Source organism: Pieris napi, chromosome 20 (genome assembly GCF_905475465.1).
Source record: "Pieris napi chromosome 20, ilPieNapi1.2, whole genome shotgun sequence".
Classification (NCBI taxonomy): Eukaryota; Metazoa; Arthropoda; class Insecta; order Lepidoptera; family Pieridae; genus Pieris; species Pieris napi.
The window spans coordinates 3,403,873-3,422,867 of record NC_062253.1 but is presented as its reverse complement, the minus strand read 5'-3'; the positions used below and the strand labels follow the sequence as shown (position 1 = coordinate 3,422,867).

Below are 18,995 nucleotides of genomic sequence, written 5' to 3'. Positions count from 1 at the left end.
TATATACGTACGCACATATACACCAATATTATTAAGTAGTATATTTTACTAGGGTAGGCCGTTCATGGTAATTCTTTGTTAATTATTTACTATACATTTGGTTTTGTAATTTTTATATAAGGTGCTGTACCTAAATTAAAAAAAAATATTTAAAGAATTATGATATAGGTGGAAACTAGTTCTAGCCAAAAAAAACCACCAAAAACCCTTTTCACTTAACTTCTAACCTTCGTTAAAAATATAAAATGAACAGAATAAAAAAATACTAGGTATGTTTTGTTGTTTTATACCAAACTTAATTTTTAATTCCCAGAAAAATAATCAAGTCTTTGTATAGGCATTGCATACTAGGAACTTTCTACTTAAAAGGGTTGGTCCTTCGAGCCGGAATATACCTTAAGCTGTGCGACATTATCGTAGTTGGTGAACGTCGGGTCGTGTGTCAACACCGGTACAGCGAACACCAGCATGTAGTCCGGCATTATGTGCGGAAGCTGGCTCACTGCTTGTTCCACTGCAAGTATAAAAATGATTTTTATGTATTTTTTATATAAATTTTGCTCTTACCACCTACAAATTATTTATCAAGAAATCTACGTAGATCATTTTGTAGTCGACAGATTAATAGTATCAGATGTGTATAGAAGCAATACATTTTAAAAATCAACAATTAACCTTGAAAATACAGTTTTTTAATATGTGTGTGTTTTTTTCTTTATAAACAGGGACCCCTACCCTTCATCATAGCCTATCAGGCAAGCAATCAGACAGATGTGTGACTTAAAAGCTAAACAGCAGAAGAGTATCGAAATCTCATAATCCTAAAAAGGGACTTTATTAACTTCATTTTTTGTGTGTGTATGTTAGTGTGGTGTGTTCTTAGTACATATATTAGTATATATTATATACTTGTGACGTAATTAATCTTTGTATAAAATAATAAATGCGTAATCCATCCAAGCCATCTGTGGTTGACCTACACCAATTTTGGAGTAAATTTTAGGATCATTTCTTACTCCATACAAGCAATATCGATTGTGTCAAATAAAAATTGCTTTATACACATTAGATTCACACACACTTACCCGTATTACGAATGATATATAAAATAACTCACCCTTGGTCCCAATAGTAATATTCCGTACGTATTCCCTGCGCCGCACTACGTCGGCTAGCATATATTGCCGTATGATTCCGCGCACGCGTCTGTCCGGCTCTCGGCCCGCCAGTGCGTACATACCCATGAAGTCTAGAGGCAGGCATTTGTTTGGTATGCCCTAGAATAAAAATATCTATGCTTAGCCCTAATTAATTTAAAATTATTATAAAAACCAGAGTTGGGCGAAATTAAATTCTACCAATTATTATCGCCTGAGTTTGCAGGTGCGTTGCCAGCTTTTGAAACTAATAATATTTTTTTTCGTATACTAACTGTAAATTTATTTATTTATTTACCTTCGATAATCCTTTATGTAATTTTGCAGCAAAAGTTTCTCTGACTTGTAGTACATCGTCCTGTAATAGAATATTAATTTAGTATTTCAGTCAATAATTGGGTTTGATAAGTGTTTGAAAACTATGTTATAATTTTGATGAGATTTATCTACGTAAGTATATAATTATAATATTTCATTAATTATTATTATTATTAATAAATTCTACTTTATAATTAATTATTTTAATTGTAATGTATATCTTACAACGAAGTGTAAATAAATAAGATTTTTGTTTACGTAAAATACCTACACGACACCTGCTAATTAAAAGACCAAAGACAACTTGACCAACATAATAGACGAGAAAAGCCTTCTTTCTACATTTAATTTTTAAATCAAAGCCAATAATTAAGGTCAAAATGTTTACCCAAATCTCATTCTTTTCTTTAAAAAATCTTTTTTTTTTTAATTTCTTACTTTTTTAAAAGAAAGAAAATAACTTGATATTAGCATACGGGACGCACAAAAAGGCCAGTCGTAGAAGCCCATTGGATATCAATTTTAGTAGATGAGTTGACGGTTTTGAGGTACTATCCTTTTTTTTGAAATAGTTGGAGTACAGTATACAGTTTTAAATAATAAACATATATGCTTACCACAATAAGATGTGACAAATTATAAAACTGCTCTGCGGTGAACTGATCCCCGACTCCTTTCTGTTCACAGATTTTCAACATGGCCGCGCCCGCAGCCAGCCTCAAGTGCGCCATTTCCGCTTTAGACAACTGGTTTTGCTGTGAAAATTATTAACCTTTGAAATAAATCTCAAGACTTTAGCATAATATAAAGAATTGTATTTTCGGTTTAAATATAAAATTTATTTATATACTGGAGTAAAAGTTATCACACTTTCTTAGTTAAAAAAGTGTATCAGTCATAACATATTTACCATAAACAACAAATTGATTCAGTGTTATTTTTTCATTTCCGTTGATACTTTTTTTAAATCAATCAATTGTTTTTATTTATAGTAATATTTAGATTTTGACAGAATTCCTGTCCGATATTGAACCTTCTTAGGACAATTTATAATATTGAATTGATTTCTTTACGGAAAATCGGATATTTGTACCAGCATTATCATTCTATGCTCACATCAGGAAAATAATTGAAAGACTTAGGCAATATTTTCATACAATTTTATAATCCTATTAGCTGATCCGGCAAACGTCGTTTTGCCATATACATATATCATTTATAATAAAAAATAGGGGTTGATCGTAGAGGGGTGAAAATTAGGGGTTGTATGTATTTTTTAATGTTGTATCATAAAAAAATAGAAATTAAAAAATTTGTCTAAAAAATAAAATAAAAAATTCAGGGGTGGACTTACCCCTAACATTTAGGGGGATGAAACATAGATGTTGGCCGATTCTCATAGATACCGGATAAGCACAAAAAAATTCACCAAAATCGGTCAAGCCGTTTCGGAGGAGTATGGCAACGAAAACTGTGACACGAGAATTTTATATATTAGATTAGCTGACCCGGCAAACGTTTTTGTCATGTATATTGCCTATGTGATCGACAAATGATCATGAAACAGATACTGGAAACTGAGGCCAAGACCTAAAAAGGTTGTAGCGCCACAGATTTTTTTATACATGCGAACATCACCTGCAACAAATCTCCTTTATGCGTGATGAACGCGTTCAACATCCTAAACGTCTTCTGAGCTGACAGTTCATCCTTCTTCAGCCCCAGCAGCCATCGTGCCATACATTTGAGACCTTCCAACTTGCATCGGGTCTCTTCGGGCAACTCATCTTCAGAACACCAGTCCCCTTGTGGGGCATTGGGACCGCCGCCACCTTCGCGGACTAGGAGCTCTTTTACAATCTGGAATAAAATAAATAATATATTTTATTTTATGTTTATGTGTTAAGTTTGTATGTATTAGTTTTCGATTTTTTTTTTTTTAATATCACGACACACATTGCAATTGCTGCGACGAGCAGGCCACTTTGAATCAAGTGATAACAGCCGCCCATGGACATCTGCAAGGCCAGGTGCTATCAGATGCTAAAAGTCGGCAACACATCAGCGTAAACTATGTTTAGTTGAGAATTTTTTTCACAACTATCGCACGCTATTTGGCGAACCTAACGTGGTAGAAGCTATCTCCCATGTAATTTTTGAAGTTATACTTCTTCAGGCGCGTTATGAAAAATTGTTGAGAGTGAAATTTTACGATGCGCGCTCACCGTGACACAAAATTAACAGTTGTCCACGGAAGATGCTACGGCATTGCACATAATTTATAAACAACATTCGAATAATAATAGAATGAGAGAAGAAGAAAATTATGTTACACTTAATGTAAGAGAATCATAATAAATATTTATTTATTAAATTTTTCAAATGTAAACTGAACTTTATTGACTATAATGACTCCTTATCCAGTCTTTGATTATTTAATTGTAATTAATTATTTGCATGCAATCAAAAACTATTTTTAATAATGCCAAAGAAGTATAACTTCTTACGCGCGTACGTAAGTACACGCACCCTTTTTTTTATAAATAAGACTTACCTTTCTAGAAACAATATTCTTGATGTGAACAGGGAAGTTATCAGGCAAATTGTGTGCAATGTGTCCCAACGTGACTATCGCCGTCCTGTAGTGCTCCGACTGCGGATTCAGCGTACTCTTCAACGTCTCAAGTATTTCTGTAAATATCTGAGTCCTCTGCTCCGGGACGTTTACGAAGAGACACCTGAAAATATTTATTTATACTTTATTACCTTATAAAAAAACATACATATAAAAAAACAATTAAAAAAAGGTGTGGCACTCGGGGACTGCCGCGGTAAAGCTATTATTGCATAGCATTTTTATCAACTTATGCAATTATAATTATTTATTTATTTTTTATTTATATTAATTCAATCTACCACTCTACCAGACTCAAACACACGCCTATATAGTCGGTCTCACATAAGCATGCTCTAAGAAGCATCTAAATTGAATAAACGTATTTTGATTGATTGATCACTCTAACGCGTACCGGTTGCACCGGCCGCGCTTACGCTACGTCACCGATCTCAGAGAGATGTGAATAAGCAGTATGCGTTCTGTCCCGCTCTAACGCGTATTGACTGCACCTATATTACGTCACCGAGTATCAGGTTTATTTTCGTTACGGAATTTCTTGATTCGGTCGCCGCGCTCAAAGCCACAATAAAATCTATGCAATAGCTTAAAAAGCAGGTTACAAAAGTTATGAGGCAACGGGCGGCCTTATTGCTAACAAGCGATTTCTTCCAGGCAACCCTAATGTGGAACAATAAAAAAGAAACACCAACAGAGGGTAGAGTACAGGTGCATAAATAATTAACAAAAAAAAACTCAAAATAACACGTAACAATAACTAAAGTATAAAAAGCTTTTGAGAATATTTTTGACGATTTGATAAACGTAACGTATACGTTACATTTATGGTATTGTATTCGTAAAATACTGATACGACGGGTCATTATGACTGTAAATAATAATTAGAAGCTATAATAATTATAATTTAATTAGCTTCTAGTTATATATGTAATAATAATGTTTCAATTCTAACCAATCATTTCCCATGTCCTATAGCTATTAACTAGATAGATAGAATAGATAATATATCTAAATAATAAATAGATAATAGAAACCTACCTGACGGCATTCTTGGCTTGTTTCGGTGTTCCAACTTCAGCATATGCTTTGCATAATGTTATCAATTTTGGAAACAATGTCGGGCATGCTTCACCTGTAAATAAAATCATACAGATATTGTATACATATATATCATTCTAAAACAATGTTTAAATTCCCGAATAGAAAATATAGTATTTTCCCAAATTATTTTAAAACGTTAAATAATTGATCTAGGGTAAATATAGACCTTTCGAAAAAAATAAAGGAATAAGTAATGTCAGACTTAGTATTGTCTTTGATTAACATAACTTAGGTTCATTTGAATAAAACACTATTTTGACCGGATTGAAGTTATGTATTATTATAAATTTACAACTATTTAACATAATTTTAAATTTATCCGACGTTTCGCGTGCTTTACAGCGTTATAATAATACATAACTTCAATCCGGTCAAAATAGTGTTTTATTCAAATGTCAGACTTGTCACTTGTTTTTGAAGTTATACTTCATTAGGCACGTTATGAAAAATTGATCAGAGTTAAATTTTACGATGTGCGCGCACCGTGACACAAAATTAACAGTATGAAGTTGCCCACGGAAGATACTACGGCATTAGACATAATTTAAAAACAACATTCGAATAATAATATACTTTATGTTACACTTAATGTAAGAGAATAATAATAAATATTTATTTATTTAATTTTTCAAATGTAAACTGAACTTTATTGACTATAATGACTCCTTTTCCAGTCTTTGATTATTTAATCGTAATTAATGATTTGCATGCAATCAAAAACTATTTTTAATAATGCCAAAGAAGTATAACTTCTTACCCGCGTACATAAGGACACGCACCCTTTTTTTAAATATTTTTATCTTTTAATAATTTTTACGATGACTGAAATAAACGATAATAAATATTGAAATATAAATTAAACTCACCCAGAGGCCTATATTTCCCGAGGAAAGTCAACGCAGCGAGAATATGTGGGGCTATAGTTTCATCATCCAACTCCAACAATGAAGTGAGACGATTCAGAACGTCCTCGTGTAAGAAATGTGCCGGAAACACAAACGACAACATCACTATGAGTTTGAGACCACGCGATGCGGCCTTTTGTATGTCTATACCTGTAATTGACAAAAGGTTTTTTAGACTAAATTGTTTATTTGAAGACATGTCTGATTTTTCTGAAAGATAAATATTATATTTGGATTCCTGTAATCATGTAATTTAAAAAGAAAGACGCAAATTATGTCAAAATATTCCTGTTTCGTGGTATGTGAAGAAATAATTATATATATATATATTTCTTTTTTAATGGCTCTGGCACGATTTGTGCATTAGCCAGCGTCAAGTATTGGATTTTTTATATTTCGTGCTTGTCTTTAGAAACCGTGTGATAGACCGTGTCCTCATGTACGGTTTAGGCACTCGCCCGGTACCGCACAACCCTCCCAAAGGCCGAGAACAAATTTAAATTAAATTAAAACTTGCCCTCGAACCGGGAATCGAACCCGGTACCCCTCACCTAGCTGCCACTTAATAAGACCGCTAGGCTATGAGGCCCCTTTATATTTCTTTTAGAATGTTAATTATCTGTCATGTGTCAAAACTGACGCTTTATTTAATTGTAAAGAGTTCGTGTTAGTCTGTGTAAAAAGACGCGTCATGGTTTGTCACTTGAATTTTTACAAGAAGCGTTTTTGTTAGATTTTTTTACATTTAAATTGGGAAATTGATTAAAATAATCATTTACAAGGACTATTTTCGGAATAATTAATTTATTTCGGAATATAACAAACTCTATTTTCGGAAATTGAACAATTACTTTACTTCATTTTATATTGAGTTTTTTTAGTTTAAATATCTTTTGTTTAAAATAATAAACCTATAATTATTTCAGCAATACGTTAGACATTCAATGTATAATTAAAAATTAAAAATTGTTAGTTTAGCTGCCTTTTAGGTGAATGATTATGTGTTTCAAATATATGTCTATTCGTAATTGTGTATTATATACTATATATGGTAGGTCTATAGAAATACTTACCACATTCTTCAGCTATTGAAGTATCTGTTCCCCTCACAGCACCTTCCACATAACCGACAAGGATTAACAAGGATTCATGGTCTACCATCACTGAACTCACTCTCTCAAGGAGCATTTTCACTGTATTATAGTATATATTGGTCATCACCGGCTGACCAAGCTTTTTAAGGACGCTTGACTGAAAAAAAAATGTCACAGTTTATAGCCTAAATTGAGATTTAACCAAAAGGATTTTTCTATTAAATTAAAACTTATAGAAAATATGTTATTTGATATTTCGGATTTTTTTAATAATTAAGCAAATAGTCTTATAAAAAGTAGAACATGGCTCAAAATTATGTAAAAAATTTACAAATCGAATGGTAACCTCGAATAAAAATATATAGTAACCATGGCAACAGCAGCGTTAGTCCACGTTTCGGGCCCATTTGACATTCACTGTTATACGCAAATTTTTCATACAAATACATACATGTTAAAATCAAAAATATATACCTACATATGAACCGTGTGGTAACAATAAGGATTACTTTTTACCAACGCCTCTAAATAAAATATATATTACTAGCGACCCGCCCCGGCTTCGCACAGATAGAGAAATAGTAGAAATAGAGAATAGAGAGAACCGCGGCCTCCGGCCTCTTGGAATATCTTCGAAAATATTCATTTAAATTATATGTTGTAAAGAGCCATATAGATCTATATTAAATCAATACTGTATTTAAGGTATTTAATTGGATAGGGATTAATGCCGTATTGGTTAAAATCGCTTCGAAAATTAGCCATTATTTGTCGTAAAAAGTAAATTACATTTTTTTTTATTGTGGGATATCCATGACAGATAGACATATACCATCGCAACCATCGAGTTTTCTGTAGACCTTTTCAATGTTACAATACGTAGTATAGTGCTTTTCATGAAAGAAGTCCCGCGGCGATTTTTGGAACTAAATTTGACAGGTCGGCAATGTTGTCATTCGTCGATGTTATCAAGTTCGTTTGTTGTGGTAGATTTTTGTGAATTTTTAACTAGCTTAGTGCATTTTGAAGATTGATTACAATGCCAAAAGTTGTAAAAAGTTCGGCTCGAGAAATTATATTAAAGGTGAAAGAGTTCTGTGAAGCGAAACATAAGAATCAAGGTGTTTTAATACCACTAAACAATGTTCGGAAGAGAGTTGGCGCCATAACAGGTACTTTTTAGAGTTGCTATTTAATAATTTTTTGCTGTATTGATGGGAATTTTATGATATAATTTCGTTTTTGCGACAAAATTTAATAAATACATAACGTGATGAAACTAGGTAACTGAAATTAAAACATATTCTTATTACATAATACATAAGCGTTATAAACTTAAAGTTAATATTATTTTTAATTGTTCATAATTTAATTGCAGGTGTGTCAGAGAAAACTGTAACAAGAATTACAAACGAAGGTATAATAGCGGCGTGTACTTCGAAAAAAATTGTAACCCAACAATTATGCAATAAAACTCTGAATAAAAAATTGTATTGCTTTTCTTTACCCTATTTTCTCTGTAAGTAGGTAGAACACCGCTAATATAAGTAAATAAAAATATACTTTTTACATAACAGAAATATTGTTTCATCGAAGTATGCAGAAAATAATATTATTTGAAAAATTACATCTGCTAAATGTAAATAAAATAGGTAAATTTTTTACTCATAAGTGGCAACATTACGGCATGCGATTGCAGCGCCGCGTCTGGGGGACTTCTTTCATGAAAAGGACTATACATTATTTTGATAAATCTCGTAGGGTTCGCAATGTAAGCGGAAAAAATGTAATTATTTACGACATCACATTAGAAACCTCAAAAATAACAGTACTTCTCCACTATTTAATGGATGTTATTATACATATAAACCTTCCTCTTGAATCATTCTATCTATTAAAAAAAACCGCATCAAAATCCGTTGCGTAGTTTCAAAGATTTAAGCATACAAAGGGACATAGGGACAGAGAAAGCGACTTTGTTTTATACTAGGTAGTGATTATATTATTATGATCTTATAGTATTATTATTATTATTTTTATTATGTATTTATTTATTTTTGCTCTCAAACATCACACATGTTACAAGGACAATCAGATACTTAAGTAAATATGTTATAGAAAGGATATACACGTGTGAGAACTTAAGGCCTTAGACCAGATCATGCAACTTCCTTACAATCGACAATAGCACAGCACTCACGAGGGGACTCTTAAGTATTGAAGAAGCATCTTTAGCATCCACGAATATACACTGTACAGGGAATAGACAAACTTGCACGAACCATGGCCGAAAAATACCGTATAAAAAATAGAAAAAAATTAATTTCTATCCAATTAATCACTATAAAAATAGATTCATACTCACAGTCGTCCGAACACAGACTTCACAGCTAACATTCGGATTTAAAATCGTCTCCATTCCCTGCAACAACTCCGGCGCCTTTTTCATATGCTCCGAGAACTGATTTAAAAACTCCTGCGCCTTCACCGACTCCGGCAAGAACTTGGAGCTGATGTGCAGCACTTTTGTTATCATTTCCTTCTGCACCTGCGGGGTCGGCGGTTTCCTGTGCAACTCCACCCACTCAGCCACAGTCCTACGCACCGCCAGTTGGTGCTTTTGCAATTCAATAAACGCTTTAGTGGCATTATCCCCGACATTTGACATCAGATAGTAGAGTTTCTTCATTCTAGTCTGTGGCGGGAGGGTGTACGGCACCAATGACGTGTTCAAAAGCCTCTCAACCAGGAGTCGATCTTCGATCGCTGTCATGTAGTACCCGTGTAGGATTTTGTCTTTGATCCATTCAACCGCTTTTTCCGTTGCTGGCGGTACACTGTCTTCGGTTAGGAATTTCTTGTATATCATTGCTAGACCTGACATGGCTTCTTTGCGTATTTTGAACTTTTTATCCAAAGTCCTCTCCTTGACGAAGTGTAGCAAATCTTCAGACTCGGCAACCGCTTCGAAATCTCTTTGAGCGGTCGCTATTATTGCCATAACAACTTCGTAGCGCACTTGCTCATGAGCGTCGTGCTGTCTCATTTTAAGCGTATCTGTGATGTCCTGCCTCAAATCCCGGTGATGGACAAGGAAATGCATACAATATTGGACACATTTGATTCTAATTGGTACTGAGATATCGTTGAATCGGCCTAAAAACGCCCGCCATAGAGCCGGGTATTGCTTGGCAAGTTCCGAGCCGGGTTCAGAGAACATTCTAGCCAGTAAGGCAACAGCGCTTAGTCGCTCTTGGAATTGAGCCGATTTTAGCTTGCATTCGAGCTGTGGGAGGACAGACAGTAGAACCGTAGGACAGCACTGGTTTAGCTCGTAAATTAATTCATAAACTTTTGAAAATATAAGAAGACCCTTTTCTTCTTTGCCAAGGATTAGAACGTGGTTGAAAAACTGAAAAAGAAATCACGGTCAATAGCTCCAAAGCTATAATAATAAACTTAATAATTTAACGAATATAAACGCAAATTTATTACACTACAATTTTTAATAAAATATCTGAATGAAGATAGTTCTTAAAAAGCTCATTTAAGGTACAAAATTGACATACAAACTGCACCCTTAACAAAGAAAATACAAATTTAAACCCGGGAACAATAATTTCAACACTTACCGCTTGTATATACGGCTCCAGGGTATCACAAGTCTTAGCCAAGAGTTCTTTAGCGAGTGCGTATGCATGTTTGTTATCCCTTTTATTGGGCTCCACTAGATTAATTAGTATGACATTTAATAACTCGTTTGAGACAACGTCCGATTCTGTGATTAGCGGACAGAGGACGTCCAGCATGAAGGATTTCACCTTGGATGAGTGTTCTGAGCTGTTGGTAAAATATAATAAATACTTGAATTTAAAGAAAAAATTCACATTTAAATTTATTAATTAATGCAAAAATTATAATACAAATAATTATTTAAAATTTGATATTAAAAGACAATTTTTAATCAAAACAATTTTATTTGGAAATCGAGTTTATAAACGTGACCACGTAAATTAATTAGAGAAATAAAATTATACAGTTAAAACGTAAATTAATAGTAAATTTCATTGTTTTGATTTCACGATCTTTTTTAAGGAGATGTCGAGCCTGTATTGCAGCTGAAGGACGGCAATTTGAACATCTTTTATAAAAAAAGTAATAAATCTAATCATAAAAAAGAAACTGTCTATTTTACTTATTTGCGTCCGTATACCATAAGCGTCACTATCTGTCTCGCTCACATTTTATGGAATGTCTCTCTCCATCTTTTTTAAACCACGCTGTGGTTATTAGGAACGCTTTGGGTACACTAGAATCGTTTTTTGTAATTCCAGAGAAATTTTTAAAAACAGACATTGTTTAACAAAAAAATGTTTTATGACCGATCTAAGAAATAATGAAGTAAGTGTTATACCACGTTAGAATCCTTATTAAATGCGCAAACTTTTAAAGCTGCTTGCCAAACTGGAGTAGTACTTTTTTTTTTCAGGACGATCAATTGAACTAGTGCGAAAATTAATTTTGAAAACTTGGTACGGTATAAAATGAAATTTTCCTACAAGTTGGAGTGATCGGCACAGGGTTTAGGATCATAGGTTACATAAAGCACTATTCGGGATGACGTAAGAGAAAAAAAATTAGCAAAAAGTAAATATTTGTAACAACAGGAATGAAAAAACTGTCACATGGTGTACATTTTCTGGAATAAAAGGAAAATTTCCATAACTTCAAAAATACATGACTTAATTTTTTTTTTTTAATTTTTCTGATAACTAGTGTGGCATTACCTATGAGAATATTTCGTCCTGACGTCGACTTTTGGGACACCCTGTATTTGTGTCAAAAGTATTTTTTTTTTTAAACAGCTCAAAGAGATCGGACTTCATACTAAAGCTATGAAATACAAATTTCTGAAGGCATCTAAATAAATATATGACAACCAAGTGACAATTTTTAGTTTTAAAAAGACAAAAGGCACAAATATTTTCACATAGACAGTTTTTAATTGAAAATTATTTTCTTTTTATTATTGTTGTTTGTATTATTTTTATTTACTGATTATTTATGTTTTCTACAGATTAAACCTTCCCTGAACTTCCACAAATATTTCAAGATCATATTTAGCCAAATTGGTCCAGGCATTCTCTAGTTCATACAACAATTCATTGTTTATTACGATATCGTAGATTTTTCCAACATATGATTTCCTACTTCAAGTTAGTCTTCCATAACTTTATTCAAAAGACTCACACGATTTTAATGAATTTTGTTCTAGTGAAGTCTAATCAGTCGCAAGACCTTCACGCTTAATAAATTATGCAAATAATTATAAACGGTACAGTAATGGCACCTTGGCAAAGAATATATAGCAATACAACTAAATGCAATTTGAAAGTCAATTCTAAAAACCATTACTTACTTAACAATTTTGAACATAAGCGAGAAAAGTGCGCAGAAGATCTCTTGGCAGTCCTCAAGTTCAAAGCACATATTAAATGACTTCACATAAGCCAGGTTTTCCAGAAGATAGAAGTATCTCTTAAACGCTGGATCCTTCGGGTCCTTAAGACCTTGTAACTGATTGATCAGGAACAGGAATATCGTTTTGACCTGCAATTAGACATGTGTTTTTAATTCACATTTATAAAAAACGTACGTGACTAAAATACGCGTCTTCGCGGATTAATGGTTAGTTGTACAGTTCTAAGTAAATAAATAAATATTTCATATTATGATTAGTCATTATTAAATGTATGAGAGTGACGATTATAGGCCGGGAGAGTGACACAAAATAGTGGGTCATTTGTACCAGTATGGCGGTTCTTCAGGGGTCTTATTACGAAATGAAAAAAAGAAAAATGAATGCTGGTACCGGCAGCGCAAGCGCGTGAGCATTAGTCGAACTCTTTGGTTTAAGAAGTGGTGTGACTTACAGCCCGCCATACCGACGCGAATGCGTTGATTTAAAAAAAATTCAACCATTTGTACCAGGCTAAGTTTTGCACAGTTAATCATCGTCGTGCGATGATGATTTACGAAAATCACCATGCCATACTCTTCGGACGGTTCGAAATGGCCGCCATACCGCCGAAAATCAGCATTTTTTTTGCCCAACGATTTGTACCAGCCCACTATTTTGTGTCACTATCTCCCGGCCTATTAGTAAATATATATTAACGCCATCTCTGTTAAACATAATTAAATAACTATACTACTTATAGACGTAACTAAGACAAAATTACTCAAAGAACGCTTATTAAGAGCACTTTAATTACCTATTCTTAAGGTAAGAGCTGATTTACACAGGGTCAGTAACTGACTACAAATTCGAGGCAAGTCAGTGCTGACCCGAAAAAAACCCTGTGTAAACTGATTTGACGTCAGTACAGTGGCTTGAAGTCTGAAGCTGACTTGAATATTCGGACACGAATATTAATTTAAAGTCAGTTGGCGCCCCCCGCCACCCGCGCACCCCCGCGCCAGCCAAATAAACCCCGTGTAAACAGAGAAGTCAGTGCGTGGTTAGTCACTGCCGCTGCGTTGCAGAGTGACCACGTTTTTTTCGCTGGCGATAAAAATGAAGCTTAGCGAAGACGAAACCTTAAAATTGGTGCAATTATATGGCGAAAACGAGTGCCTTTGGGATATTAAATCCCTAAATTACCGCAATAAAGAAATGCGGTCAACAGCGTTGCAAAATATGGCTCAACAAATGCAAATCGAAGGGCTCACTTCTACTGAAATAAAAAATAAAATTAAAGCCATAAGGGCTCCATAGTACATATTATTTAGAGCTCGACAAGATACAAAAATCCACCAGATCTGGCGCTAGTGGGAACGTATATGTCCCAAAAGTCAAGTGGTTTCAAGAACTGGACGGCTTTATAAAAAATGCTATTGTAAATAAATAAATACATTTTTGAACAAATAATTAAATCGTCGTTTCAGTTGTTTTCGCGAATTCATTTTTCCCACTGACTTCACACACGTGTGCTCATCGTGAGAAACGCACCACTACTACTTACTTCATGTAAACAGTTAAAGTCAGTCGCGGCGCCGACATTGGCGCTGCGACTGACTTGTCTACTTACCCTGTGTAAATCAGCCATAAAGCACGAAGTCGAGATTTAGCGCGAATTATGACTCCCATAAATCAAATCCAAGACGTTATTGACGTAAGGATTACTTAGCGCTAAGTTTGACTTTTAGTTATACATTTCTCAGGAAACACGGAATGATACGCGAGAGAGAGGAAAGATCGGAACCGTCTCGAAGCCAAAGAGAACATTCTAGAACACCTTAGGAAAAAGACGGAGCTACGTGCGAAAGAGATAAAGAGTACGTTCGTTCTAGTATTGTGCGATAAGGATAGACCAGCTACTCTGTACCACTTCTGCCTAGAAAGTTATCGAATATCGTTCAAGATTTCCAGGGATTTTAAGCGAGTTGAAACGCGACCCATAAATTCAGTTTTGAGTGCAATTCCGAGAGATTAAAGTGCGAATAGTGAAGACAAGTGATAAAGTACTGAAATGCGCGTAATTGAAGTAACTAGTGACCGTATTTTGTGTGTGTATAAATGAGTGTGTGTAAATGCGCACATAGAAAGAAAGTCCACTGGTGCACAGCCGGGGGTTGAACCTACGGAATGCGAGTCGCACACTAAAACCACTAGGCCAACACTGCTATGTCCAAGAATTAAAAGATTAAATTCTCAATTGACAATACATGAGTAGTAAGAAATTCGGATTGAAGATTCCGAAACCTTGATTCAAAAAAAATATTTTACTTTCCTATAAAATTTGAGATTTTTTTCTTTATTAAGAAAGAAGAAATTCTTTACTAAGAGTATGATTTTTTAATTATTAAGGAGAACATTACGTCTAGAAATGTACTATCAATATTTCCCTTAACATAGGGGAGGATAGTTTTTATTTTTTAGGACAGCCCTGCGATTCTGTAACTCACTTTTCGAACTCACACAGCGGTTTTCGCATCGGCGGTCGCTCTCAAATCAGTCGTGAAGCAGTCATTTTATGATTTGGCATTCTAATAAACAATAAACTACAAGCTCCCACCTTTTCAGAAAGCCAAATCATAAAATGACTGCTTCACAACTGATTTGAGAGCGACCGCCGATGCTAAAACCGCTGTGTGAGTTCGAAAAGTGAGTTACAGAATCGCAGGGCAGGAGGCAAACAAGCAAGCTGCGTCACATTAAAAATGCCTACCGCTGCCCTTGGACTGCCCTTATAGATAAATTCAGAAGGAAAAATATTAGATTAATATACGTAGATCGTAGTACATTTAGGTAATAACTGGTCTATTCCATACATTTTCCTCCTTATCGATCCTTAGTTATTTCAATTAAAATATTATACCATCAAGTATTATTATATACTTTAAAACAATAGGACTAAGTAACATTTTTCTATACAGATAATTTATATCTATTATTCAGTTGCAACGACCTAGTTTTATCATTGTTAAAATACAGGTCTTGAATGCTCGGCTTTTCACATTACTTTGAATTCATTTTTCCCTTTTCTTAAATCATTATTTAACTTCTTTGTAATGGTGTTTAATTTGTAAAAACTATATTTTGAATGACAAACCATTTAAATAGTTTGCTTATTTCCTATCGGAATATTAAACACACATATTTTAACAATAACTAGATAAAAATTGGTGATGTCGTTGATGAAAATTTTCTATAATAAAATGTTTTATATTTTTTTGTTTAAATATTATTTTTTTGTGTTGCAGCAGTATTGGCCTATTGGCTTCAGACTGACTCTCATCCTTGAGGTCGTACCAATGGAGTTTCTATCTATGTGCGCATTTAACATTCGCTCGAACGGTAAAGGAAAACATCGTGAGGAAACCGGCTTATCTTAGACCCAAAAAGTCAACCACGTGTCTGGCACAGGACACTGATCACCTACTAGTCTATTAGATTGATGATCATGAAACAGAAGTTTGAGACGATTCACGCTGTAGAGGTTGATTGGAGCGCATGTATGTAGAAACATGAACATACTTTTTTACAACTTCAGGGTACATATTTTAATTACAGTAATATTCAGTTTAATTGAAACATGCTACAGTCTGATTGACTTTTGTCAGAATTTTTTAACAATTTCTTTTAGCTCTTTTTCATACAACCAGACGATAATGTATAATATTGATATTTCCACCTCACCAAAGATGCGAGAAAATGATTTAAAGAGGCGGAAATACTTTTTGTTTAAGCAGTAACACTCTGGTTTTTTCTTTGAAATTAATAGTATTATTTGTTGTTTTAAATGTTGAATTTCAGTTTTTTTTTTATATTTTTGTCTGTTAATGTACTTTACACCACATAATGGAAACTTTAATGTATAGAGAGTGCTGGTCACTAAACGTTTTACTATACTTGGGTACAGAAAAACGTTACGGCGCGTTACACGGGGGGGGGGGGGGGGGGTCAATTATCTCCAAAAATTGCGTGACGTTATACTTGAACGCTCCCCTATATTGTCTAAGTGTTTTGTTGTATAATATAATAATTATAAAATAAATGTTAGCTGTCAGATTACTAATAATTAAATAATTACAAATAACCGTCGTGGAATACTTAAAACATTACATTCAAAAAAAATTCAAAGCCTTAAATGTTTTTTCATGTTTTTTCTTTTCTTCGAAATTATTAATTAATAAACTAGTAATACTAATCAAACATGAATGGGACTATTTTGTGCGAGCTTCTATATTTGTATTTCCTTTGTAGATAATTACTTAATTTAGTTCCAATACTTATACTATGTATTAAATGTTTATAATTTGACCGTACATATTTTGTGTTGTATGAGTGATGTAACATAATGTTAATAGGTTATTTTTGTAATTAATGTTTTATAAATGATATGTCCATAATTGATTGAGCGGTCGTGGATTTATAATATGAATTAAAATTATAATAGTAAAACAAAATAAACATCCAAAACTAAATTTTATGACGGAAAATATATATAAAAATCTATAAGGGTTAGATTTGTTTCTTGTGTTTCACTTGTGTTATAGTTATGTTTAAATTTAAATTGTGTGTTATTATTTTGTGCACTGTTCTAATATCGAGTAATAAATACTGTAAGATATGTTTAAATCATAAACTGTATAAATAATTATTAAATAATAATCTTTATTTTTTTTCTTCTCTCACAAATACACATACAAGGTTTTTATGATTAAATAATATAAATTAAAAAAAAATTACCTGTTCCTGATCCTTATATGGTGCCTCTGGTGCATATACTCGCAACACATCAGCGATGCAGCAAGCAATAAGCAGTTGCACGTCCCTTGAGGGGTGTGAGAGGAAGAAGTCATCGGCCAGGTGTAATGCCAGTGGTATATACTGTTGGTACATGCCCTCATCTTGCCCAAGACCTTGTAAGGTGTGGGCGAGCGCCTGAAATTAATGTGATATTATTATTAGTTGGTTCACAACCCTGATAAGGATAATACCGCAAGCGTGCCGCAAGTATGTAAGTATTATTAGGGTCTGTTTCACAATGTATGGATAAAGTACCAAATAGCTATGCAACACATCAATTATTTGGAAGATAAATTGTGCTACTTGACATTCATCGGACTCATAACTTATGATGGACTTTATGTGACGAATAGCGCTATCTGACAGTCGTGAAACGTAACAATAGTGTTTATCCTACCAATAAGTAATAAATAGCTAATTTGGAACTTATGTAGAACTTATCCGTACACTGTGAAACAGACCCTTAAACAATCACACTTATAAATCTAATATATAAAATTCTCTTGTAACAATGTTCGTTCCCATACTCCTCCGAAGCGGCTTGACCGAATTACTGAAGATGATAAAAAAATTCATAAGAATTTTTTTATCATATTCAGTAGGTCTGAGAATCGGCTACTTTCTACCTTTCAAACCAAGTGATAAGGGGTGTCCACCCCATAATTTATTTTTTTGACAAAATTTTTTTTTGTTTTTATTTTTTTATGATACAACATACAAAAATATATACAACCCTTAACTTTCTCCACTCTACGATCAACCCCTATTTTTTATTATAGCAGATAATTATTTTTATTGAACTAAAACAATGTTTCTTAGAAATAATATACATGGCAAAACAATGTTGGTCGGGTCAGCTAGTTAGTTCATATAATTTCTTAGTCTTTCCATCTATTATAGTCATTTCATCTAACTTTATTTATTTAAACAATTGAGCCTCTATGCATGAACATAAAGGCTAATCAAATATATTTACTTAAAATACAATTAATGTATCTGCGGAAAGTTTTTCATTCGATTTTTTGCTGAGACCATATTAAGATCACATAGCATTAATACTGCCATCGTCACTTTCGTTTTCTGGCAAAGAATAACAGTTTAGGCACTAAACATTTGACCACTCACTTGCTTATTACTTGCATCAGTCATCAAAATATAAAACACAATAAATTTGCTCTACGCATTTTGCCCCAAGGAATTAACACAATCAAGAGAAGCTTATCTTTAGAAATTAATTTACGAATGTGTTCTTTATGCAAATGGCACACATGCACATGCATGATTAAAGACTAGCATTAACCAAAAGTGCTATATGCGAATTCTTATTAAAAACGTAATGCAATGATGTGTCAGCTGTTAATACAGAATTATATTACAATAACCCATAGAAAACGCTTCATATTAAAAAGTTACACAAGTACAGAGACATTTCTGCACTTATTGTTAGCAAGAGTGGAACCTAAAAAGAAG

At 33.5% G+C, this 18,995-nt stretch overlaps 1 protein-coding gene across 2 annotated transcripts in view; it reads right to left on the bottom strand.

Moving 5' to 3' along the window:
- The window catches only part of LOC125059935 (sister chromatid cohesion protein PDS5 homolog B-B), a 30,544-nt gene that overhangs the window by 9,221 nt on the left and 2,328 nt on the right, over window positions 1-18,995 (bottom strand). For both annotated transcript variants that reach the window (XM_047664638.1, XM_047664639.1), the window contains exons 3-15: window positions 17,466-17,660; window positions 12,630-12,820; window positions 10,843-11,050; window positions 9,576-10,622; window positions 7,190-7,367; window positions 6,078-6,266; window positions 5,149-5,242; window positions 4,030-4,213; window positions 3,114-3,335; window positions 2,093-2,230; window positions 1,456-1,515; window positions 1,118-1,277; window positions 396-514 (exon numbers count right to left, since the gene is read on the bottom strand). In XM_047664638.1, coding sequence (XP_047520594.1) covers window positions 396-514; window positions 1,118-1,277; window positions 1,456-1,515; window positions 2,093-2,230; window positions 3,114-3,335; window positions 4,030-4,213; window positions 5,149-5,242; window positions 6,078-6,266; window positions 7,190-7,367; window positions 9,576-10,622; window positions 10,843-11,050; window positions 12,630-12,820; window positions 17,466-17,660 — 2,985 coding nt within the window. The remainder of the gene's footprint in view (window positions 1-395; window positions 515-1,117; window positions 1,278-1,455; window positions 1,516-2,092; window positions 2,231-3,113; window positions 3,336-4,029; window positions 4,214-5,148; window positions 5,243-6,077; window positions 6,267-7,189; window positions 7,368-9,575; window positions 10,623-10,842; window positions 11,051-12,629; window positions 12,821-17,465; window positions 17,661-18,995) is intronic.